The following is a 24,714-nucleotide window of genomic DNA, read 5'->3' as shown; positions in this document are numbered from 1 at the left end:
ATTATTATTATTATTATTATTTTGGAGCTTAGGATTGAACCCGGGGTCTTGTGCTTGCTAGGCAAGTGCTCTACCACTGAGCTAACTCCCCAACCTCCTTTCTCAATCTTTAGTGATCTTCTTATGCCATAATGACAGCGTGGCAAGAAAACTGCTACTGTTAACTTGAATTGTACTGAAGATATATACTTCTTATGCTTTTCTAAAAAATGTTTAAGCAATTTTATTTTAACCAGAAAAGCCCCTTTCTTATGTTAGAAAGAAATTTAACTTATTCTCATTTTATGCCCCATTTAAATTATAGTAGTAATAAAAATTACATTTGGGTTATAGTTCATTAGCTAGGGAAGCTGTATTTCCCACTAATCAACATTTTTCTATTTGCAGATTTAATGTAGAAGTGCGCAACACTGTGTATTCTTGCTGGATGTTATGTCTAAAATCCAGAGAAAACAAAGACAGAAATTCCTGTGGCATACAACATTTTAGACCTGGAGAGAAATTTAAAGAGAAATCAGTCAATTCCACGTCCCTCTAACTTCTTTAATACATAAAAGGGGATGGCAAGAGGAGGGGGCATTCAAATTGCACAGCATCGGAGGCAGTGGGGTTTCTAAGTCTCTGACCTTGACGTGTGAGCGAGCTGTTTCTATGAACTCCCAAGCTCTGTCTTTCTTAATCCTCATTTACAGACTTCATTCTCTTTCTCCTAACAGTGTACCTCCCAAACAGATGCTCTTTATAACCAAGGTGATAAATGAGGCATGAGGCCGGCCAATAAAAATGAAGTACTGTGCAGAGAAGAAAAGACATAAAATTATACAGGCTTTGGGGGGTGGGGGTGGGAACCAGTCATGTAACGATTAAGCAAAGAAGGGGGTTGGGGATACACTGACTCTGGAGAATGCAGGAACTGCTCCGTGGGAATGTTGAGTGTTTTAGGACCAAAATGTTTGCACAAATGATTCCTGTTTCTCACTCTGAGAAATTATTTTTAGCCTTAAAAAAGTCATCCAAAGAACTTAATTTGGTAAGAAATGTTATGAACAAATGGAAAGAATTCATTTCTCACTGGACTGTCTTTTTCCATAGATAAAATCGCGATTCCAGACTTTGGCACCGGTGCCATGGAAAACTGGGGACTCATCACTTACCGAGAAACAAACCTGCTTTATGACCCCCAGGAATCAGCCTCATCCAACCAACAAAGAGTGGCCACTGTGATTGCCCATGAACTTGTGCACCAGGTAGAGGAGCCGGAAGCAAATCTACTTGCTTTTTAAAACTGGCCTGTCTCTATACCTGTGATACAAAGTGTGGACGAATAAAGAAGGGAAAAGAGACACCTCAAAAAACACTGCATGATAACCACTCTTAGTGTTAACTGACATTTATCTGTACAGAAACTTTCCAGTGTTTTCCAACCTATGGGTTGCGACCCTTGTATGTGTGTGTGTGGGGGGGGGGGCGGGTTGAGGGGTTGTCAAGCGACCCTTTCATAGGGGTCACCTAAGACAATCAGAAAACACAAATATTTACAATAGAATTCATAATAGTAGCAAAATTATAATTATGAAGTATCAATGAAAACAATTTTAAGGTTGGAGGTCACCCTAACATGAGGAACTGTATTAAAGGTTTGCAGCAACAGGAAGGTTGGGAACCACTGCTTTAGACTGTTTTGTCTTGAATAAGCACACGAGGCCTTCCTATAACATTATATATTCCTTAAAATGTGGGAACAAACTGGAGAATTTAACATTCTCGAATCAAGATAAAGTGCGAAATATATGTTAGGTCCAATGCTGGCCACTTCTACGTCAGCTATGCATCTCTCTACCACAAGGATAAACATCTAACTACTTCCTCCTGGCTTATCATTTCAGTGGTTTGGAAATACTGTGACCATGGATTGGTGGGATGACTTGTGGCTAAATGAAGGATTTGCTTCTTTCTTCGAGTTCTTGGGGGTAAATCATGCAGAAACAGACTGGCAAATGGTGAGTCATAAACACATACTCTCCGAATCTATTTTCTTAGTAGAGACTGGACTTTTTAAAAAATTATTATTATGTGTTTTAAATTTTATACATCAGCCATGGGTTCCCCTGTCCTCCCCCCTCCCGCCCCCACTCCCACCTTCCCCCAGCCCCTCCCCTCCATTCCCATGTCCTCCAGGATCAAGGCACTCCTGGGGATTCATTTAAACCTGGTGGATTCGTACAGGCAGGTCCAGTCCCCTCCTTCCAGACTGAGCAAAGTGTCCCTGTGTAAGCCCAAGGTTCCAAACAGCCAGCTCGTGCACTAAGGACAGATCCTGGTCCCACAGCCTGGGTGCCTCCCAAGCAGATCAAGCTATTCAATTGGCTCACTTATCCAGAGGGCCTGATCCAGCTGGGGGCTCCACAGCCTTTGGTTCATAATTCATGTGCTTCCATTCTTTGGCTATTTGTCCCTGTGCTTTTTGCAATCTTGGATTCAACAATTCACGCTCTTGCAGACCCTCCTCTTTCTCGACAGCTGGACACTTGGAGCTCCACCTGGGGCCTGGCTGAGGATCTCTGCATCCACTTCCATCAGTTATTGGATGAGAGTTCCAGCACAACAGGGTGTTTAGCCATCGGATCACTGGACTAGGTCAGATCAGGCTTTCTCTCAACCATTGCCAGCAGAGACTGGACTTTTGACCATGGTCTAGGGTCAGGGTCAAGTACGATGGCAGTCTTGGACATCCGTTGAGAGGGCAGAGTGGAGCCAGTGACTTCCCCTGAGCTTTTCTTTGCCAGAAGCCTTTACACAGTCATCGAGGCATTGAGAGTCATAGACAAACACCTGTTGGGAAGGGAGGGGTATGGGGGAAGGAATACAGAAAATGCTGGCCATGTATTCAGGGGAGTATAGTGTTACCCTCAGAAGTAGTCTTATTTCATAAGCTACTTGACTCAAGCAGGTTACCAGAATGTGGTAAAGAGATGAAGGATGTGCTTAACAGTCAGATACCAGAAACACAACAGGATACATGGCCATCCATGAACAAGGTGACTTCTCTGAGTCAGGCCTCCCTTTAACATCCAATGAGAGCATTGTCCTGTATCGAGTAAGCGTCTACATTCTGAAACTGTGTGCATAGTGAACATTCACACAGTGTGCCCTCGAGAGACCTGGAATGAAAATCTCCAGAAATGCTACAGAGTTGTCTTTAGCAAAGTTAGGCTTTTTTGCTTGTCTTCAGATCATAGGAGTATTCTTCTGTGACTGTACATATGCATGTACACACGGTAGATGTGTCTACCTCGCTCTGGGCAGAGGTAGATACTGTGAAGTAGGTAGAATACTGCCCTCTACTGGAACAACTGTTTTTGACATTGACTAACTTACCTACCTCGTCTGTATCCTTTTTAAGAGGTGAACATAGATCCGCCTGGCTCTGCCTCCCGAGTGCTGGGATTAAAGGCGTGAGGCCAGCCTGGGCTACCAAGTGAGTTCCACGAAAGAAAGGCACAAAGCTACACAGGAAAACCCTGTCTCGAAAAACAAAACAAAACAACAAACAAACAAACAAACAAACAAACAAATAAAAAGAGGTGAACAGAGTATGAACCACTTCATTGGGTTGTTGTAGAGGTCAACAATAAAGTGTATTCAAAAGGGCTTACTTAGCCTTCCACGTGAATCTGATAATAAACAAGGCTGCTTAACTTGGAGTTATTTTTCTCTTTTTTTGACCCCTAAACTTTAACGTCTCCTAAGTATCATAGAAAGTCTACTAAAGGCAAATTCAAAAATCAAAGAAAACACCATCCAACGGAAGTTTAACTTCCTCGGGGCTCAGAAGTATGTAAATGTTTTTCTTTTTTATCTTTAAAAAGTATGTTTTCCTACTCCTGTTCTCTCTCCTCCAGCTCCTCCTCTACCCCCGACCCCCACTTCCCTTTCACAGTTTTATGTCTTTTAAGAAGCAAAACAAAACAAAACTAGATTAAACAAAACAGCACTTGGGTGTAGGACCAGCTACTGGAGTTTGAGCAGCTTTTCGTAGCCACATTCCTGAAGGAAAAAGACTCTTCCACTCCATGGCAACCATCAACTGCCAATAACTCCTCAGCTGGGGGCGGGGCATCATAAGCCCCTCCCCCGTCCGTGCTGGGATTTTGGCTGGCTTGACCTTATGCCTGTAGACACAGCTGCTGATGTAGATTCAATTGTTTAAAGATACAATCGTTGCAAATCAGCTTTTCTATTTTTCAAAGTAGGTTAGGGAATGTGCGTTAGGCATTTCTGGTCTGGAGAATTTCTTGGTCCAGTTTCAAGTGCACAGCGGTAGCAGAATGCATAGACACTGTGGGATCTGTCCTACAGAAGTCAAAGGAGCTACAGCTAGAAGAACGGAAATCATCGTGGAGCAGTTGCTGTCATGGGATTCGTTCGAAGACCTAGAGACCACGTTTACATAATTGGAGTCACTTCCATTTCCGTCCCTGCAATTTTGATAACATGTGACGGTAGAAAATAGAAAGCGGTCCGGAGGAAGCGCTGCCTAGCTCTGCTTTCTGTCATTTCAGCTCGACCAGATGCTGCTTGAAGATGTGTTACCTGTGCAAGAACAGGACTCCTTGATGTCTTCACACCCAGTGGTTGTCACGGTGTCAACGCCCGCTGAAATAACTTCTGTGTTTGATGGAATATCATACAGCAAGGTAGGAGGTGCTCCGCCTTGCTTTGGAACGTCTTCCTTCTTAGTACAAGTCCAACAAAGTGTTTTTAAGAAATGCGCAGATTCGGATTGGAGATCTAGCTCAGTGGTAGAGCCCTTGCCTAGCAAGCGCAAGGCCCTGGGTTTGATCCTCAGCTTTAAAAAAAAATGTGGAAATAAATGTGTAGATTCTGCCATGAGCTCTGGAAAAGAGAGGAGAACACAGTCAGGGCTGAATATTAAGTAGTTGATATTTTGCAGGCGAAACAATCGATGCCACAGGATTTTAGGACTAATTTCTGCCCCCCCCCGACCCAGTTTTGTTTAAAGCAACTTCATTCTGATAATTAAGCAGTTCTACCTTAAACATCTAATTTAAAAAAAAATTTTTTTTTAAAGTTTAATCTGTGGTGGTGGGGCCACATATGCAAATGTGGAGACCAGGGCAGCTTCTCTCCTCTCATCGTGTGGCTATGGAGGATTGAACTCAGGTTGTTGGGCTTGGCAGCACCTTTCCCCACTTATCCATCCCACCAGCCCCTATCTTGACTTTTCTGAAAGATAGTATGTCTTACTTACTCTTCTGCTGTGTGGTCCATGAGGAAATCCATCTACATGGGTACTTTTGATAGGAGAACACTCTAATGTTCAGAACAAATATTCAAATGCAGCTTAATTGAAGGGAAAACCTTTCTCCATTGTGTGTGTGTGTGTGTGCGTGTGCGTGCGTGCGTGCGTGCGTGCGTGGCTACTCCAGAGGCTTGCGATATTGTCAGAAATAAATATGTTTCCAATCCTTAGTATTACTGTGTCCAAACACAATTTAAAATACTTGAAAATTATAGTAATAACTACTGAGTTAAGTGGAAAGGTAATATTTTTCATGTACATTAGTTGAAAACTGTTTTAAAAATCTTAGAAGTAGTTTGCCTTAGTAGTAAGCTAGATGGGAGAAACTGGAAGTCAGGGCATTCCTTAAACTCTTGAGAGCTATGAAACCAAACGAAGCAAACTACTTTTGATGAGAAGGGTTCTGTGGCTACATTCTATATCTATCCATACTAAACTATTTAATAAGCTATTTTCACTCTCTACTTCCTCGTGTTAAATATACTTATTGTCTCATATGTGGAGGTGTACTGCATAGTTTGCCATAATTTTACTTTGAAATTCATGCTCCATCTAAGAATGTGCTGTGGGGACCATTTTTTTTTTTCATTAACAAAGCGCCACCTGCCGGCTCACTTGGGGAAGTGCAACAACCTCTTGGGCCTTGAGTTACTCATGAGAAGGCAATCTGAGTCATTTCTCCTTACCTCTTGGTTGTTAGGAGGCACACGCAGGGGAGGGTGCCAAGTGTTGATTTGTGTGCTCTAAATCATAATACTATAACTGTGTAATTCATCAGAATGATCTTCAAGAAACACTCAAATATAACCATGGAATGTTGCCATGGTGCTGGTCACTCACTGTTCCTTGCACGCTTTCAGTTATTTAATGGGTCTCTTTTTTCTCATCCTAGGGAGCTTCTATTCTGAGAATGCTCCAAGACTGGATCACACCAGCGAAATTTCAAGAAGGATGTCAGGTACGATTTCTTAGTGATAGCAAAAGTAAATGATACCGACACACGGCTGACAGTTGTGGTTAATTAAGGCTAATTGCTTTCTTGCTTTCCTGCACGTGGACAGATAAGTCGGAGATAACAGGTGACTTTACATCAAGTTAGAGCTCTGTAATGATCATTTACCAGAAATGTCATGGAGAACTTCAATACTTGAGGCTACTAGATACTCTTTACATGTGTGGTGCTCAGGTGGGGCTGCCATGAAAAAAAATAGCATAGACCAGATGGAACAGACCAACAGAAATGTATTTTCCCACAACATGGGAGGTGGTGAAATCCAGGGTCATGGTGCTGCCATTTCAGTTGCTGGTGAGGGTCTTTTGTTCTTTAGACAGCCCCCGTGTCCTCGTGTGGCACAGGGAACAAGCATTCCTGCATCTTCTGTAAGAGCATGAATCTCACCATGAGGTCACATTATCATTACTGCATACCAACCAGAATTCCCTTCAGATGCTCTGAGGCCATCAAGTATGAATTTGGGGGGGCACATAATTCACTTCATAGAAGCATGACATGGATGTTTAAATCTGTCTCCATTAGTCTTCCCATAAAGAAAGCATTAGACTTTTTTCTTATTCATTTTCAAATTACTGATTTGGAAAATTATTAATATGAATAATTCTCATGAAGTCAGCAAATAAGTAGATCTTGCTCCCTTTGGGAAGATAAATAAGAATTCATTTTCTGATGTTCTATACACATCCACTGGTCATTCCAGTTCACCTTTGTTCTTCCAGAAGACCCTATGCCGATTATCTCAGGGTTGGTCTCTCCTGGTCTTTATTAAAGCCACTACAGTGTGTCCTTATAGCTGCCCCATCTTCTGGTTGGCCCATTTCAATGTAGAAATGGACTCACATCCCAGCTGCTCATCTTCCCCCTCCAGCCTCCAGTTGGGCTAGCCCAGGACCTTGATACCGCCGTTTCTAGTGGATTCCAGCCCATATAGCACGAGAGAAAAATTTCATACTGACCATCAGTTCTCTGTCATGTGTTTCCCAGCACCATGCCACCACCTGACAAGGCCACCACTACCCCTGTAGCTCTCACTATTGCTTTGTAGGCGGCATTTATCTATCTCTATGATATCCTAAAAGGAAGTGGTCCCTTGGGGGTGGGGTGGGCAGAAGTAAAATGCCTATGTGCCTACTAAAACAAGAGAAGAGCAGAACTTAGGGAGGATTTAGGGTGCACATTAGGATAATTTGCTCAATAATAAAATGTCATGTGAGGATATGTGTCCCAGAGAGAGGACCTATGTGTGTATCTTCCCCTGAGCTTCAGACTCAGGGCTCACCACATCTCTATTGTGCAGGCCCCGTCTCCTGCGGCCTCAGAGACGTCTATAGAATTCTTCACATATTAGGTGATCCAGCAGGGGTTTGTTGACTGAATTTCTATAATGTACAGTTTGTTGAGTGAATATCTATAATGTATGGTGTTGAACTAGAAATTTTAAAAAGCCAGGCATAGTGGGGTCTGCCTTTAATTCCAGCATTTGGGAGACAAAGGCAGGTGAATTTGTGAGTTCAGTGCCAGCCTGATCTACATAACAAGTTCTAGGCTAGCCAGAGCTATACAATGAGACCCTCAAAATTGACCAAAAATAATCTTTTTAAAGGAAAGAAAAAAGAAAACTTGCTTCTGAAGACTGTTACAATTCTATTTGCATAGTTTCAATTTTAAATTGCCTCTTAAAATAACACATTCTTGGTACTTTAAATTAAATGGTCCTTCATATCAAGTTTTGTAGAGAACTATCAAAAAAGTCCTTAAAAATAAGCAGCTGAGCTAATCAATAAATGCTCATTTCTCTTTTTTTTTCCACGTGGAGATTTTATTATAATGGAGAGATGAAGAGAAAGATAGGAAAGAGAGAGAGAGAAAGAGAGAGAAGAAGAGAGAGCGGGGTTGAGGGTGCACACCTCATGGGAGGAAATGTGGAGGAGGGAGCAAATGCTCACTCCTCTTCACCTGATGTGTTGTCACTAATTTTAAAAGTCCCACCTGAGACTACTACTTCCCAAGTTATAACAGTCTTTAATCATGATGATCCTAAACATTCAGCCCAGATCCGTGGATGACAGGCAATACATTTCATACCATTATAGTGCTAGGAAGTGAATGTGTAGGAAACAAACAAACAAACAAACAAACAAACAAAAAACACCAAACACAAAGCCCAAAGTGCTGTTTTCAGATATCAGTGAAGCTCTCAGATTATCTGGGACACTGAACCTCTCACCAGAATCCCTCTTGAGCTGCTGACATCATGCTGTGGCTGTTGTCCTAAAGTCCCATGGGTTGGGAAACTGGAGTTCGAGAGCTTTCTGCCCAGACTGGTTGTCCATTAGAAAAAGTGACCAGTCCAGAATCTAAGTAGATGAGTTGTCTCTGTCTCTGTTTCTCTCTTTTTTTTCTGTGCTTATCCCACCAAGCAACATCACATGGCAAAATGATGCTGTCATTCACTGGAAGACACTTAGGCTGCAATTACGCATTTTAAAACTCCAATTCATGGTGGGGCATCAGTAACAATATATTGTGATGAGAAATGCACCCATCTTTCTTGTTCTACTAGAATTAATTAGTGTCACCCTTGGAAAAGAAGAGTAACTGAGCCAGGAAGGCCTTTTCCTTCCTACGACACTAACAACACACCATTCATTTTTCTTTTGTGCTCACCAGTACCAACACACACACAAGGGGGCCAAGGCCTAAGCTGTCATGTGATGTAGACTGGAAAGATGATGTGCCCGTGATGGGGGAAGAGAAATTCTTAGTACACAATATTAGAAGCACTGACCTAGACAAAATAAAAGTGGTACCTTTTAGTAGTATTTATGTAAATTTCCATTTTAGCCTCTAGTTCACAAGAAACAATATACTGCAGTGAAGAAAAAAAACATAATGAGCCGATGAATACCCACACACTGATCCAACACTCAGACTCTTGTCCAGGTGTCTCAGACACATCTCTCTTCCTCCAAAGACACAGACATTTGGTCAGGGCCATTTCTTTCACCTTAAAAACAGGAGCATTGTATTAAATAATATTTAAGGTCCTATCCAGTTCTGGATGGCTTGCCTATTTCTCAGCTCAAGATCCTGTAAGTATAAAACAAACAAACAAACAAACAAACAAACAAACCAAAAACATTTAAGTAGGAGGAAAGATACAAGGTCAAGGCCAGCCTCTACTACGGAGGGAAATCCTGTCTCAAAAGTGAACAAGAAACAACAACAAAACACCCACTGAACAAATGAACACCTCCGGGATGATTTTCAGAGGACACTGTTCTGTAGAAGACCGCATGAACCATAGCTACAGGTATAGTTGTTAGTAAGTGTCTGAGTCTGGAATAAAGACCAGAAACAGACAGACTTCTGCCTTCCTTCGCCTGCCCTCTGGTGGAAGTGTCGAGAAGTGAATTAACCAAAAGAATGAATGTGGGGGCCTCAACCCTGCTAGAGTCTTTCTGGGAGTGTAAGTTTATTTTATCTCTAAGTGACTGAAACAAAGAAGAATCCAGAAGATAATATGACCTAGATAGAACACCTCCTGAAACATTAGAGCAACTTAGATATTAAATGTTAGGTACAAAAGTAAGCACTGGGAGCACTTGTCGAAGTCTGATGTCTAGGTAAGATGCCCACGTGTTAATTAGCACAGGTCTAGATAGCCATGGGAGGAGAAAGCCGAAACCCTGGCAGACCTCTGGAAGACCGCTCCCCAGCAATGGCCAATTATGGGATTGGGAAAAGACTGGGGATGTTCTCTGGGGGCATATCCCATATCTCCTTGTGCAGAGTGGTCTTATGGATACAACTGGCAAAGGAGCAGCCTTCTATTTAAAAGATTTATGTTTTAAAAGTATTTGAAGGGTAAAGACTATTGCTCTCCATAGTGAATCATTTCTCCCATGCACACATAACAATCATTATCACTATTCAAAACACTACCTGCATAGTCATTGCCTTAGTACAACAAATTCAGCCCACTGTCATTTTTAAAGTTCAAGCACTAAAGACGCGTCCACCTTTTAAATGGCTGAAAAATGGAAAGAATGGTTAATAATATGAAAATCACATAGCACCGAAATATCAGCGTCTGTACATGATGTTGTGCTACAAGAAAGCCACAGCTGTTTCTTGTATGTGTTTTTTGTGTCTGTCTCATTTCATGCCATGGGACACAGGATGAGCTGTAGAGAGGGTGGTCCAGGTGAGGGTGTGGAGGTACAAGGACAGCCAAGGCTGGCACCTAAAGCCCTCGTCTTTTTCAGAAATACTTGCAAAAATTCAAGTTCGGGAATGCAAAGACTTCAGACTTTTGGGAATCATTGGAAGAGGTAAGAAACGCAATGCCCTTAAACGTTTCTTTGTCAGACTTAAAAGTGATTTACATTTTAATATCACTCATCAATGTAATTTCCCCTTATGTATAAGTTAATGGATCTCCATTGTCCCCAACAACAGGCAAGTAATCAACCAGTGAAAGACGTTATGGACACCTGGACTAGCCAGATGGGCTATCCTGTGGTCACTGTGACTGAAAGGCAGAAATTAAAACAGACACGCTTTCTGTTGGACTCCAGAGCTGACCCTTCCCAGCCACCATCAGCACTTGGGTAAGACTTCATGATGACGTACTTGAAAGAATAGTAGGGATTATTCAGCAGAGATACTGGTAATATGCTTAGGTCCTGCTATCATTGTGTGATCGATACGGGACAGTATAAAGGCACAGCCTTTAGGCAACAGAGAGTTCAGAGCCGGCTAAGTGACGGGCTGAGCGCACATTCCTATCTCCTCTATGTAGACACCGTTGATACAAGAGTGGAAACGGTAAAGAAATAAAGCCGTGATGGTGAGGAACATGAGTGGGTGGAGCGGTAGGCAGCATGGAATGCTGGGAGAAAGGCTGAGGGAGAAATAGTGGCCCAAGAGGAACAGGGCAAGATGCTACCAGATAATGACAAGGGTCTCCCTGCCTCTAGACAGGCCTGCACTCACGATGTACGGGAAGAGTGTTGGGGGGAGGGGGAGCAAGGAGAAATGAAGCTGAAGATAGGTCGAGTGATGAGTACAGATGGTGCCAACTGGACCGACACCCGCCACTTTGTTCCCCTTCATCGCTGATGCCCTCGCTGGAGAGAACTCTCAGGAGTCTGGCAGCAACTGCAGGCATGAATCCAGATGGCTTGTTTCCCCTGAAATGACGATGACCTTAGTGGACAGCCAAGGACTTCCACAGTGGAGGCTCAAGCGTGAAGCCTTCCTTGTTAGAACACTTGCAAGGCGGGCGGGCTGGCCTCCCCCAAGATCTGCTCACAGGGCATGCTTGTTTCCAAAACCTCCCTCCCTCCTCTGCAGTGGAGAGGGCATCCCAGACCCTGAGAATAATCAGCTTGGGCTTGAGAGATGATTCAGCTAGTAATGGACTTGTTGCCATGTAAGCATGAAGGCCTGAGTTAGGATCCCTAGGCCCCTGTGAGGTCACGTGTGCATCTGTGACCCCAACTCTTCTATGGTGAAATGCAAGGTGGACACTGGAGAATCCCCAAATCCTCAGCTAGTCTGCATACACTGAAGTGGGTAATAGAGAGATCTCATCGCAGAAAAGGTGGACAGGAAGGATCAGCACTCCAGATCATCCTCCCTCCTCCACACAAGTGCCATGGCATGTGAACACCTATACATGAAAGGTGTGTACAGCATACATGCAGACACAAAACAATGTCAGCTCAATTGTCCTTTTTAAATATGAATAAACAGTGGAGGATCCGAAGACATATGAAAAATCCTAAGCATCAAAGCTTAAATCCCATGTGGACAGACAAATGAGAAAGTCCTGACTTGATGGACATAATTTAGGAACCAAAAACCAAAACAAAACATAAGGAAAGAAAAAATTTGAGATATATTCAGGGATTTTAAAAAAGCTATTTTGCTCATCATCTAGGAGAGAGCATCTTAGAAAGGCAAATTGAGAACACAGAAGGAAGACTAAAATTTTAGTTGAAGTAAATTTGGGAGAAAGTCTCCAAAAGTACCCAACAGACACAATGAGATGGTAAATATGAAGGAGGAGACGTGTGAAAGCCTTGGCCCCAAAGAAGAGGTGACTCTCAAAAAACAAAAAAAACAAACCAAACCAAAATCAACCAATCAACCAACCAACCAAACAAACAAAAATCCCAGCTAGTGCAGCATGGTCTGTAAGGAATGTTAGGAACTGATCCGGGGTGGCAGGAGAGGTCTCTCTTTCCAATGTCAGGGATTGTTCATAGCTTGTCCTTGTCACCATGGGTGTATCTCATGGAAATGAGCAAACACTATGAACTGTGCTCTGAGAGCTGGTCTCTTTTTACAGAATAGCACTGAGTCCAAAATCCACGAGGCAAGAATGGTGGGGGAAACTCTCTCTCAGAGGTCTATTTGTGACCTGTAGAGAAGCCTGAAGAAGATTTTATTTTATTAAATTTTATTGGAAAGGGAAATAGAAGGACAAGTAATATAAGGGAGCTAACCCACGCCCTCTCGTGGACAGTTAGAACATATTGGCTAAATAAATTAGTCAAGTTAAACTGCAGGGTTAAAAGCAGCCGCCTTTGCCTGAGGGAGAGATGTGAAGGCCTAGGGTTTTCGTCACCAGCTCTTCAAGTCTTTGATTAATGATGAATTTATGAACAACTTGCACAGTTAAAGTCCCTGGCCATCAAAACAGCATTTCACTTAGAAGCTGAGTCAAATTCTCTTGTATATGACATGGAAACTTATAATCTAGTTCATCTAAACACTACTAATTAAAACTTTATTAATTTCATTCCTAAACTAGACGGTGGTGGTACACACCTTTAATCTCAGCACTGGGGAGGCAGAGGCAGGCAGATCTCTGAGTTCGAGGCCAGCCTGGTCTACAGATTGAGTTCCAGGACAGCCAAAGCTATACAGAGAGACCCTTTTTGAAAAAGCAAAAAGCAATAATTTCAAAGTATGAACACCCAAATAAGATGTATAAATCTGGGTCATCTACATTTTTATTTCCTATATATTTTTATAAATCTAATTAAAGCACAGATATAGGGCCAGTGAGATGTCTTAGTTGGGGAGAGCGCTTACAGCCAAATCTGACAGCCTGAGCTCCCTCTCTGGAAGCCACAGAGTAAGACAGGACTGTTAGCTCCAGGAAGTTGTCCTCTGACCTCCACATGTGTGTCTACCTCCAGACGGAATAAATAAGGTAATACATGTAAAAAACATTAAACCCACATATAGAGTATATAGAAAGACATTTCATCTCGTTAAAAATAAAACCAACAATCTTACCAAACAAGATCTCCCCCCAAATATTAAACATGGCTACTGAGGTAAGATGTTTTAAACATTTCAACTGAAATTTCAAGCTAATATGTTATTCTTTTTAATTTTCTCAGTTTTTAGAAAACATCTTTAATAACATGAAGCCAGGGAACTGTGTGATCCCGAAACTTACCACAGTTGAGTCTTAGCCATCAAAACGTGTCTCAGTGCTGCAGACACGCACCGTCACAGAGTTATTTCACATACATTTCTGAGGTACCAGCCCACACCCCCTCACTGAAGGGAAGACAATTAGATGATCAGGACACCAAGGCCTGGACCAGCCCGGGACACTGGGTGCAACAAGCATTCTATGGATACCATTCTAGCCCAGCTGAACCCTGGAAGCATGAATATCGGGTAACCCAGAGTGTGACAGTACATCACCAGTCCCTGAACTTTGCTCTAGTCCTACCCACACCCAACTTTATATGACTCTCCTTGATATTTTTAATGTTTAGTTTGAGTGGAGAGAATTTCACACCTACCCACTTCCCAGGCACCCTGCAGTCTCCACTACTTGATTCTCACTGAAAAGACCCTTGCTTCTCTTTTGTGATGATGATGATGATATCTTATGTGACTTTTTATTTTTATATCATTATATGTCACATGTAAATGATCACAAGGTCAATTATTTAGGAGTAATTGCTACAACACGAGGGAGGAGAATTACAGGGTATGAAGAAGACACTTTGAAGAGTTAATAACCATAAGCTGGTTTCTTTGCAGTTACTGTTTTGTCGAAGTAAAGTAGATGGGCCAACTTGAATACTACTAGACCCTTTCAATGTTAAATTTACAAAGCATTCCTCAGGTGTGAACCAAGCATCCATTTGGGGAGTTTCACGAGAATTATCCTCTCCTGTCATATTTACACACTGATTGACTGAGCCTCAGTTAACCGAGAGAGTTAACATGAGAAGTGTACAGATGTCACAGGAGACTTAATTTCCCCAGGATTGAATAGTTAAGGTGAGAAATGTTTAAGGTGCAAAGGGAGTGACCGTAGCATGCACGAAGAGCTCCAAGCTGGCAAGCAATCATGCGTGGTCCACTCAGCAGTGCTGAGCACTAAGTGACTAGTGCTATTTGACGTCCCTTAGGTGTATTTTATGAAAATGGATGTGAAAATTGAGGCACAGAGTGACTATCCAACTTGTTCAAAATCTCCCAGGGAGGAAGTGATGGGGACTTTGTTGGAACAAAGGCAGAACGGCCATAAGGACCAAACTGCATCTGACAGCTGGAAAAGTGGACAGGGGTGGGGCGGGGTTGTGAGGAGAAAGCCCAGAAGAGGTATGCAAACCACGGTCAAGATTTTGGAGAGCAGAGTGCAAATTCAAGGAAATTAAAGGAGAGGATTGACAGGATGGCATTTGTATCCTCCCAGGCTCCCTCCAGTAACAACATGGTAGATAGATTAGAAGGGAGGAGACCTCTCAAGTGGAAGTAGGGAGACCAGCAAGAAAAAATAAATAAAGTGCCACCAGCAATTCATGTGACAGCTCATAGAGAGGCAAGACCCAGACTGCGGCATTGGGCTGACAAGTGTGGCAGATACGGCAAAGTTTGTGCTGAGCTAACATTTCTGACTGAGATATAACGTGTTGGGAATTCCATCAATGGGTTTGCAAAGAGCAGCTTCCTTTTAGGATATTCTTTTCATCCTACAGGACACTCTAGCCGTATTTCTAGAGAACTGAAAGATCTTTGTAGACACATGATCCGATACATGCAGCATAGATTTGGTGGAAGAGTCTACCTTTTGTCTAAAACTTGGCTTTGGGACTTAAGCCATACTAACAACACATTCAGGTATTTCAGAAATTCAAATTGCCAAGGTGCTATAATTGTGGAAGGACATCAGTGAGCAGAGAAGGGTCAGAATTTTTAAACTAGATTCTTCTAAGATGCATGTTGGTACTTACTTGAACTGGAGAAAAATCCAGAAAGCCTGTTGTGCTTTCTCTACTGGGACCCACTGTCAGCCCATCCTGAAAGTCTCAGGCATTCAGCTTTCCCACAGGGAGCACAGTCTAGAGAAACTGGGAGTCTTGCTGTAAAGTAAGCTCTGCTAGCTCATAGTTCACTTCAGCTGGGCACCTATGCCAGTGTGGGTCCCTGGGGAATACAGTTTTGGGCACCTATGCCAGTGTGGGTCCCTGGGGTATATGCTTCTCCTGACCTGTGCTAGTGTAGATCACTGGGGCATATGCTTTTCTATCTTTACTTTAGGAGGGCTATGATGGAGAAAGGCAGTTGCTTTTCACTCTTTATTTCATTATACCTGGATTAAAGCATAGGTTGACCTGTTTTCAGGTGATAATTCAGTTATAAAAATCAACTTAAAATTGTTTTTTGGCTTGGTACAGTTAACAGTTTTAAACTGTTTCATTTATAGCTGATGTTTTTGTTTCAGCAAAACTACATTGGCCATATATAATTTTGTCTGAGTGTGAATATTAAAATGTGTAAAACAAAAACACCCTTCTGTCTTGCAAAACAGGCTTCTACTAGGCAAGTTTCCCAGGAATTGTTTCCTCCTGTCATCTGTAGCCACTGATTTATGAAGCCAAAGACAGTCAGCCCTGGCTTTGCTTGAGCTGGCAAAATTTTAGTTAAAAAAAAAATAAAAAACAAACAAACAAACAAAAAACTCCTTGGCTATCAAGTTCTCTCTATGCAGATCCCCCTGAAAAAAAAATTATAGCCAAGTGAACTAAAAATTTATGTTAATATTTTTTGAGGTTTTAACCAGATAGGAATAGCTATTTTATTCTGATTCCTAGAGGCATGAATTTTAGAGATCATTTATCATAAAGTTGATTTATTTGTCTCATGTTTATAAAATAGAATTATGTAATCACAGGAAAAAAAAAAACAGAAAATAGACTCTTCCCTTTTGAGACCCTCTATTGAAAGTCAACAGTAGCTGACTGAGGAAGCAAGAGACTTTAAAGCAGAAGCAAGCCTTCCTTGTTCTGCACTCTATTAAAATATTGGACTGTGCCAGGCAGTGGTGGCACACCTTTAATCCCAGCACTCTCAAGGCACAGGTAGGTGGATCTCCGCGAGTTCAAGGCCAACCTGGTCTACAGAGTGAGTTCCAGGACAGCCAGGGCTACACAGAGAAACCCTGTCTCAGAAAATACAAAAACCAAACCAAACCAAAATAAAACAAACAAAACAACCCCCCCTCCACAAAAAAGATTACAATAAATACTTTCAGGCAGACTACTATCCTGTACAATTAACATACACTAATAAAAATGTCTAAAAAGAACCTCATCCATCCAGAAATAAAAAATAAGAACTGGTTCTTTTCCTACTCTAAGGCTTGCATCCATCTGTTTGGAGTTGCCCTTCTTTGGTGGACAATGTGATCTCAGTTACGCTGTGAATTGAGTGACATCTCTTGAGAGTGTTTCTCTTCGCTTAATCCAAGATTATGAGAAGCTTAGTGAACAGAAAGTTTTATCATTCAGATGAGCCCTATGCGAGTCATACTGTGGTCTTCACCATCTCTTCAAATGGACCATTTCTCATCTCTGACAGTGGGATTTCTTCATATCAGGGCCTCGGGTGCGCATTCCACATTAAGAGGCAGAAGGATGGGAGTAGGTGTGCCATCTTGGATGATTAAGTCAGTGTCAGTGGAGAAAATTAGAGTGGCCATATTTAACAGTGATGGAGCCTGTAAGAAGGTCGAGCACTAATTACACCTTCAGGAATGATTCCTGACACCCCTGAATTTAGATAACATGTAATACCCTTTATCACTTCATTTATATGATTTCCAGCCTTCAGCGTTTTATATTCCTAAATCTTTCCCTTTACTCAACTGAGATTAGGTACGAAAAAACCATGACGCTAAATTTGGAAGACAGTAGCGACCCTGCCTTCTATCATTTTGACTTATGACACTCTTAGTCACCCCAGGAGAGTATGCTTTGTGTCTGTTTCCAGTAACACAGCTTCTGCCAGCCTTTAGTATGGTATAGTCCCAGGGAGGACACCACCATATGTGAAGACTGTGCACACAGATCATGAAGCAAGCCCCTGACTGCTCTGTGATGGGCCAGGCTGACACTGTGGAAGATGAAGAAAAAAGTGTGCATCTACTCTCTTCCCGTGGGCACGAAACTAGCAGCATGGCAAGAACAGAGAATGGGGCTCTATGCAACATGTCCGTGTCTCTCTTCTGAGAAGCTACAAGGCTCACTAAAAACAGACCTGGAGATGGCTGTGCAAGTGAAAGCGGGATGCTGGAAAGAGGGGGCGTAGCAGGGGTGCTTCATGAAGCAGGATCTGTAGAGAATAACTGGCTGCCAACTTCAGGGAAGCTCTGTAGCCCACACAGATATACCTGGCAGATTAGATGAGACAGGTTGTCGCTACCATCCACCATGGCAGAGAGCCACATTCAGAAGAAAACATTTCCTGGAACTTTGGGCTTTCAGGCTCCAGCAGCCCGAGGGTAGCTCTCAGTAAGCCAGGTAGGAAAGCATACTGGTATAGGGAAAGGGAAAGGCTGCAAGGAGATGACATTGGCTAAGCCTGAAGCACCCATGACATCCACTGTAGGACCTAGGAAACCATTTATTTATACACTAGTCTTCTGGAGACAGGAGGATGGCAAGTTCAAGACCTTCCTGGGCTGCAGAATGAATGAATTCAAAGCCAGCCTGCATAGTTTAGAGGGTCATTGGTATGCAAGAGGCCCTAAAACCAACCCCCCAGTTCCACAAAATGGACAGAATGCTTGGGCACCCCAGAAATGAGCTTACCTGGTGATTTTCCTTTGTAGCATTGAGTCTCATGGTTGGAATTATCAAGTGATTTCTAGAGCAGAGCAGGCGATGCTTAGTGGGTCGGAGAGTAGAATCTCAGTATCATTGACAGAAAGTACACCACGCTAGAACCTCTGCAGCTCCGAATGCGGAAGTTATGATGTGCAACGCTACATTTGTGCAAGCTATGCAGGATATTTGTTTCAAAACATTTTTTTTTACTGAACACCTTTCTTTACCCTTATCAGATTTTTATGCAAATTTCTATATTTTGTGGGTATATAGAGACTAAGAACTGTCAGGGCACGGCCCATCTTCATCCCTGAAGTACATATTGCAAACTTTGGAGGCTGTGTACTACACACTGACCAATCACTACTTATAAGGAAAAATGCTCTTGTCTGTTGATTTTGACATTTAAGCTTTTCATGATTAAGTTAAATGTTTCTTCCTTAAAAATTGTAGTTACACATGGAATATTCCAATTAAATGGACCGAAAATGACAATTCAAGGGTCACAGTCTACAACAGGTCATCAACAGAAGGTAAATATTATTTAACACATTCACTTCTTCTTTGAATTGATGCTTTTCAGAAAATGAATATAAATACAGAGAATCAGCAATTAAGCCAACGTTGTAAATTTCAGCTAAAAGTCATCTCTTTAACAATCTATCAATAATTCTAAAACTTTGTCTACAGTGAGATCTTTCCCACCTCCATGACCTTTCTAGTGATTTATCATGACACACAGGAACACAGTGCCATAGCTTAAGGAATGTTACTGACCTGTCGATCACTGGAAAACCAAGCTGTGAGATTCCTGCCTTTCCTAGCTTCCTCCTCCCCCTCCAGTTCATCCCTCTGTTCTTTCTTCTTTTCCTGCCCCTTCCTCCTTCTTCTGCTCTTTCTATATCAGATAAGACACTGGGTTTCTTAAAATATCATGGGTATGGCCTGCTTTTTGAATGTTTTCTTTCAATTACAATAATCAGCTTGCAATGTATTTCTTGTTTTCTTTCCAGTGTTTTTCTTTTCCTGATTTGAAAACGTTTAGGGTTCTTTAAAAAAACAAGGTCTTCTCACAAACTTCAAAATTGCTGAAAAAGAAGCCAGTAAATAGGGAGGTTTCAGCACCAATCCTAGGAGAATCTTGCTTTTTTTTTTTTTTTTTTTTTTTTTTTAGGAGCTATTTTATTTGTGCACTTTGCCTTCCTATCTAGATTTCAAGTCGCCAGAGAGCAAAGACCATCTTAACACATCTTGCATCGCAGGAAGTAAGACATGGAGAACCTTGCTTTTTATGATTTGACCACTATGGTTGTTTTGTGTTACAAAACATTTCTTATCTAAGACAGACTGGATTTCTTCATTCTGTCCCATGAGAAGGTGGCCTGAGAACAGCCTATTCTGTAGGTGTTCCCTGGGGATTCTTGAAGCTAAAACAACCTACGTTCCTTTATCTGCTCCTGGTTACTTGTCCCCAAATTCACCCATCTAAACTAGGTCACCTGAGCTGGGGTTATAGCTCAACTGGCAGAGTGCTTACTCAGCATTCACGAAGCTCTGGGTTCAATATTCAGCACCAAATATAACCAGACATGGTAATCCCAGCATTCAAGAGCTAGAAGCCAGAGGATCACAAACTCAGGGTTATCCTCAGCTACCTAGAGAGTTCAGTGTTAGCCTCCAGTGGAGGACAGCTTGAATTACATGAAGCTCTGTCTCAAAAACTTTTTAAAAATAAAATGTATCATCCAATCTTTTTCATTAAATTTATAGCTACATGATACCATCAACTCAGAAAGAGACCCATATGTTAGTGAACTTATGACAATGAGTAGTTAACTCATTCTGGACATTTGTTTTGTGAAATGATAATAGTGTTTTCTTTTGCCTCATTTCAATTAAAACATAGGCTTTCCAGGGTTCATCCATGTTGTGGCAAGGATCAATGCTCTGTTCCCTTCCATAATGGATCCATATCATCCTGTATTCATATAGAGATGTCACCTCCTCTTCATCTGTCTGTCTTTGGACCTTTTCAGTCCTACAGAGTACATTAGAATCATTTGTATAGTAGTATTTCTGCCTTAGATATCTTTCATCTCTGCTGTTTCTTTTTTTTTTTTTTTTTTTTCACTTTTTTTTTTTTTTTTTTTTTTTTTTTTTTTTTTTTTGAGACAGGGTTTCTCTGTGTAGTTTTGGTGCATGTCCTGGATCTCACTCTGTAGACCAAGCTGGCCTTGAACTCACAGAGATCCGTCTGGCTCTGCCTCTCAAGTGCTGGGATTAATTAAAGGTGTGCGCCACTCCGCCCAGCTTCACTTTTATTATAAATTCTCTTATGCTTAGTTCTGTTGCCAACTCTTCCATCTTTGCTATTATGAAGGTCAGACTCACCTCCAGACTGTTCCTGACAGAAAATATGATCGTAGGAACTCCCCTCCCGCTTCGTTGTCTGTGCTAATGATTGCTCTGACATTGTGGCCAATGACACTGGATCCTTCCAGAAGTTCCAGACCAATGCCCTTTTTTGTCTCAGTGTTCCACATATTCGTTCTGTGCTTGGATTCTTAGTCGAATGTCTTGTGGTCTGTGTGCTGACCATTTTCCTACTCGCAGGAGGGTTTGCCAACAGAGAGTGAGGAGGACAGAAAGAGGAATGTATAAAGACAGAATTTTGAGGGTAATAGGACTGATAAAGTACAGGGGGGTCTGTGCCTCAGACAGGGAGTGTGTGTGAAAGAGAGGAGAGGGAGCTAGTCTGCTCCCTTCCAGCTCTCAGGCATGTCTAACATGGCGCTTGTGCCACACTGGCGTATCTGTGTCTCTCTTTCTTATAGAATATTCTTTTGAGGAAACGAATGACTTCCTGGTTGTTGCTGCTGCTCTGTAATTGTTTACTGTATGCTCAAGTGAATAAATAAATGGATAAAGGGCTCAGGTATTCAAGGAGCTGTGATAACAAACCTGCCTTTATCTGAAACTTCAGAATCATGATTGGTCTCTGCACCAGAAAAAAACCTAGACATTTCTTCCCACTTCAAAGCGCCTGCTCCATTTTTAGGCTACACCATGAGTTCCTGTTTCCTGTTTGGGGACATCTTCAGCTCAGGGCACAGATGACGACTATGTCCTGAGTGTGCTGGATAGGCAGCCAGCTCATGTTACCTGTCCCATGTCCCTGCTCTTGGTAACTCTGATGACTCATCAGTTAGAAATGCCCCAAACAATAATAGGACTTCCGGGATCTTTTATTCACACAAGTATTGTACATGATATTTTAAGCAGTGGGGGAAAATACGTGGTTTTTAACAAAAGCAGTAAATCTCAAACAAAATGTTTTCTGGCTAGTCTAATCCAGACAGAAAATCACCCTCATTTAAATGGTCTTAGCTCCGTTAATGTGAATTTATTCTTACCAAAATGTATGTCCTTATCTTTACTGTTGCTGTTTGTGGGATTTTATTCAAAGATAATCGTTCTAAATACTCTTTTCTTGTGTAGCTGATGCTGGCAGTGTTGTTAGTCCTGTTCTTCTTAGTGTTAGTGGTTGGTATTTAAACAGAAATCACTTATTGATACTCCATTTACTCTCTTCTTTTTCAACCAAATTATAAGCTCCTGGGAGACACAAAGTACTTACTATGTCTCTTATTCCCCATCTATTATCAACAACTGCTAGGCACATGGTAAGAATTTGGTAAGCCCTTGCTTAGTGGAGGGCTGCCTGCCCCTCTTGTTCTCCCTTGATGTTGTGTTCTGTTTTAGTTACATCTCTGTCTTTGATATCAGTTGATATTTCTGTTCTAACAATGCATCTGTATCTAATAGGACTCCACCTTTGTGCTTTCGTTTGCTGCATTCTAACATTCCGATGAAGGTTGTCACAGGACAAAAGAGTTATCAGTCTTGCTTGAACACTGTTTCTGTAGCCATTACTCCAGGACTGGGGGCCAGGAGAGAGACTAAAACATTATCTCGGGTGTGGAGTTAAAGAGATAACCTAAGACAATACTATAGGAGAGGGCCCAAGACATTACTATAGGAGAGGGCCTAAGATGTTACTATAAGAGAGAGCCTAAGACATTACTATAGGAGAGACCCTAAGTCATTACTATAGGAAAGAGCCTAAGATGTTACTATAGGAGAGGGTCTAAGATGTTACTATAGGAGAGGGTCTAAGACATTACTATAGAGAGACCCTAAGACATTACTATAGGAGAAGGCCTAAGACATTATTCCAGGAATGTGGTTTTGGAGGAGGGTTAAGATGTTACTCCAGATGCAGGATTTACAAGAGGGTCTAAGACCTAGGGTAGCTGTAGATTTGGGGATGATGATTTTTATGACTTTCATGTCTGGACTGTAAGAATTTAAATGAGCAAATTCCAGAATCATGGAAATAGAGTCTACTAAAATGTTTCAAGTGGGTATGTCTAAATATTTATTATTGAAAAATGACAAGTGGGGTTGGGGATTTAGCTCAGTGGTAGAGCGCTTGCCTAGCAAGCACAAGGTCCTGGGTTCGATCCTCAGCTCCAAAAAAAAAAAAAAAAAAGATGACAAGCACATAACTTTCTATGTGTCAAAGAGGGAAGGACTTTCTCCATGTTTTCACTGTGTGTCTTGTGTAATGTCCAAACGTGGGATGGGTTGTGCTGGTTCAGAATCCCAGTTTGTCAGCTCAGCCCCAGTCAATCAACTCTTGGGGGATTTATTCACCTAAACCAAACACAGAAGATTAAGCAAGAATGCTGACTGTCAAATGTACTAATCAGGTATAGTGGTATGCTAATGAACCAGTGCACCCGTGTAGGCTAATTAGATATCTCTTTCCAGTGAGGATACACTAAGTAAGGATTAGGGGATTCCAGGATAAAGCCATCCTTTTAAAACATCATCAAACTGTGATACCGACACAAGCATTGTCCAGGAGAGCCCAACTATTGCACTTAGAAACTGTCAACAGTGCCTTGATGCCATGAAAGTTTCTTGTTTGCACAAAAGTGAAAGGAAGTGCTTCTGGCTCGCCATGTCATCAGATGACTGTCTAGCAAACAGCAGCTTGGAAGTTCTGTTTTCTTCCATCTTGCAGTTCCAATACAACCTGGATGTTGGGATCTTTTCATGGGTCTTTTTCAACCAGTGTGCACAGAAAGATACCAGGGGGAGCAGGATTAGTAAAGCATTGATTACTTCTGTCTACATTTTACATCTAGTCCTCACCAGTATGATGCTACTTAGCAGTGAAGGAGACTAGTGTATGTAGTCTAGGTCTTTCCTAGTGGAAGGGAACCACTAACAGGTTTCTGTCATGTATGCTATTGCCTGTAGAACCAGACTTCTCAAAGGTAAGAAAGGTAAGAGTGCATGCTGGCTCAGGTGGGCACTTGCCTCCTGGGGCAGCTGGGAGACATACCAGCAGATCTTTACTATCCAGCTCTCCTTTGTAAGGTGTTCTTCCAGATCACCCAAATCAACATTAAGGAAAACCCTTCCTCATGATAGGTAGGTTGCATTTTTTTTTTCAGACTTCCTTGAATTGCATATTGTGTATTAAAATTGTAGCCAGAGGCCGAGGAAGGAGAGTTATTTGTTCAAGGTCAGCCTTGAGTATATAGCAAGTTCCAGACTTGCCTGGGCCATGTAGCACAATCTTATCTCAAAAACCAAAACAAAACCAAAACAAAACAAAACCCAACAATTGCAAGCAGCTTTCTTTGCAGGTAAATGTTCTGTGTCAGTCGCTGAGCTCTGGGGAGAAGCCCTGTAATTACAATGCACACGATCATGACTCAATTCCTCGCCTCTCTCTTCCTCTTCCCTTCCTCCCCATCTCTTCTTTTCTCCCCTGCACCATTCTGGGGTCTCACTAAGTTTCCCAGGCTAGCCTTCAACTCATAATTCATGATCCCTCTACATCAGTCTCTTCAACAGCTGGGATTGCACGTGGCACAATTTTGTTGAAAACGTTACCACAATTGGATAAAAAGTCCATTTTATAATGGATCATGCTTAATTTTAGAGCGTGAAAATTTAAAATTATTTTAAAAATTTTATTTGTGTATGTGCATGCTATAGGTGTGTGTGCACACTGGTGCACACACAGTCAGCCATGTGTATGGGCTCACCACGTGTATGGTGTTCAGGCACACTCCTCACTGTTTGGGGTAGATTGGCTAGCCAAAGCCCTGAGGGTGCGCCTCTATTTTCCCTCTCAACACTGGGGT

The 24,714-nt window shown here is 42.0% G+C and overlaps 1 protein-coding gene across 1 annotated transcript in view; it reads left to right on the top strand.

Annotated features, from left to right (window-relative positions):
- LOC118585640 (glutamyl aminopeptidase) overlaps positions 1–24,714 on the top strand; it is a 64,819-nt gene that overhangs the window by 19,408 nt on the left and 20,697 nt on the right. The window contains exons 5-11 of the mRNA XM_036190419.1: positions 1,093–1,247; positions 1,887–2,000; positions 4,563–4,697; positions 6,216–6,281; positions 10,607–10,672; positions 10,800–10,951; positions 18,944–19,023. Of these exons, the coding sequence (XP_036046312.1) occupies positions 1,093–1,247; positions 1,887–2,000; positions 4,563–4,697; positions 6,216–6,281; positions 10,607–10,672; positions 10,800–10,951; positions 18,944–19,023 (768 nt within the window). The remainder of the gene's footprint in view (positions 1–1,092; positions 1,248–1,886; positions 2,001–4,562; positions 4,698–6,215; positions 6,282–10,606; positions 10,673–10,799; positions 10,952–18,943; positions 19,024–24,714) is intronic.

This window comes from Onychomys torridus, chromosome 6 (assembly GCF_903995425.1).
Source record: "Onychomys torridus chromosome 6, mOncTor1.1, whole genome shotgun sequence".
NCBI lineage: Eukaryota > Metazoa > Chordata > Mammalia > Rodentia > Cricetidae > Onychomys > Onychomys torridus.
The sequence above is the reverse complement of the archived record's forward strand: the minus strand, read 5'-3'. Positions and strand labels throughout refer to the sequence as shown.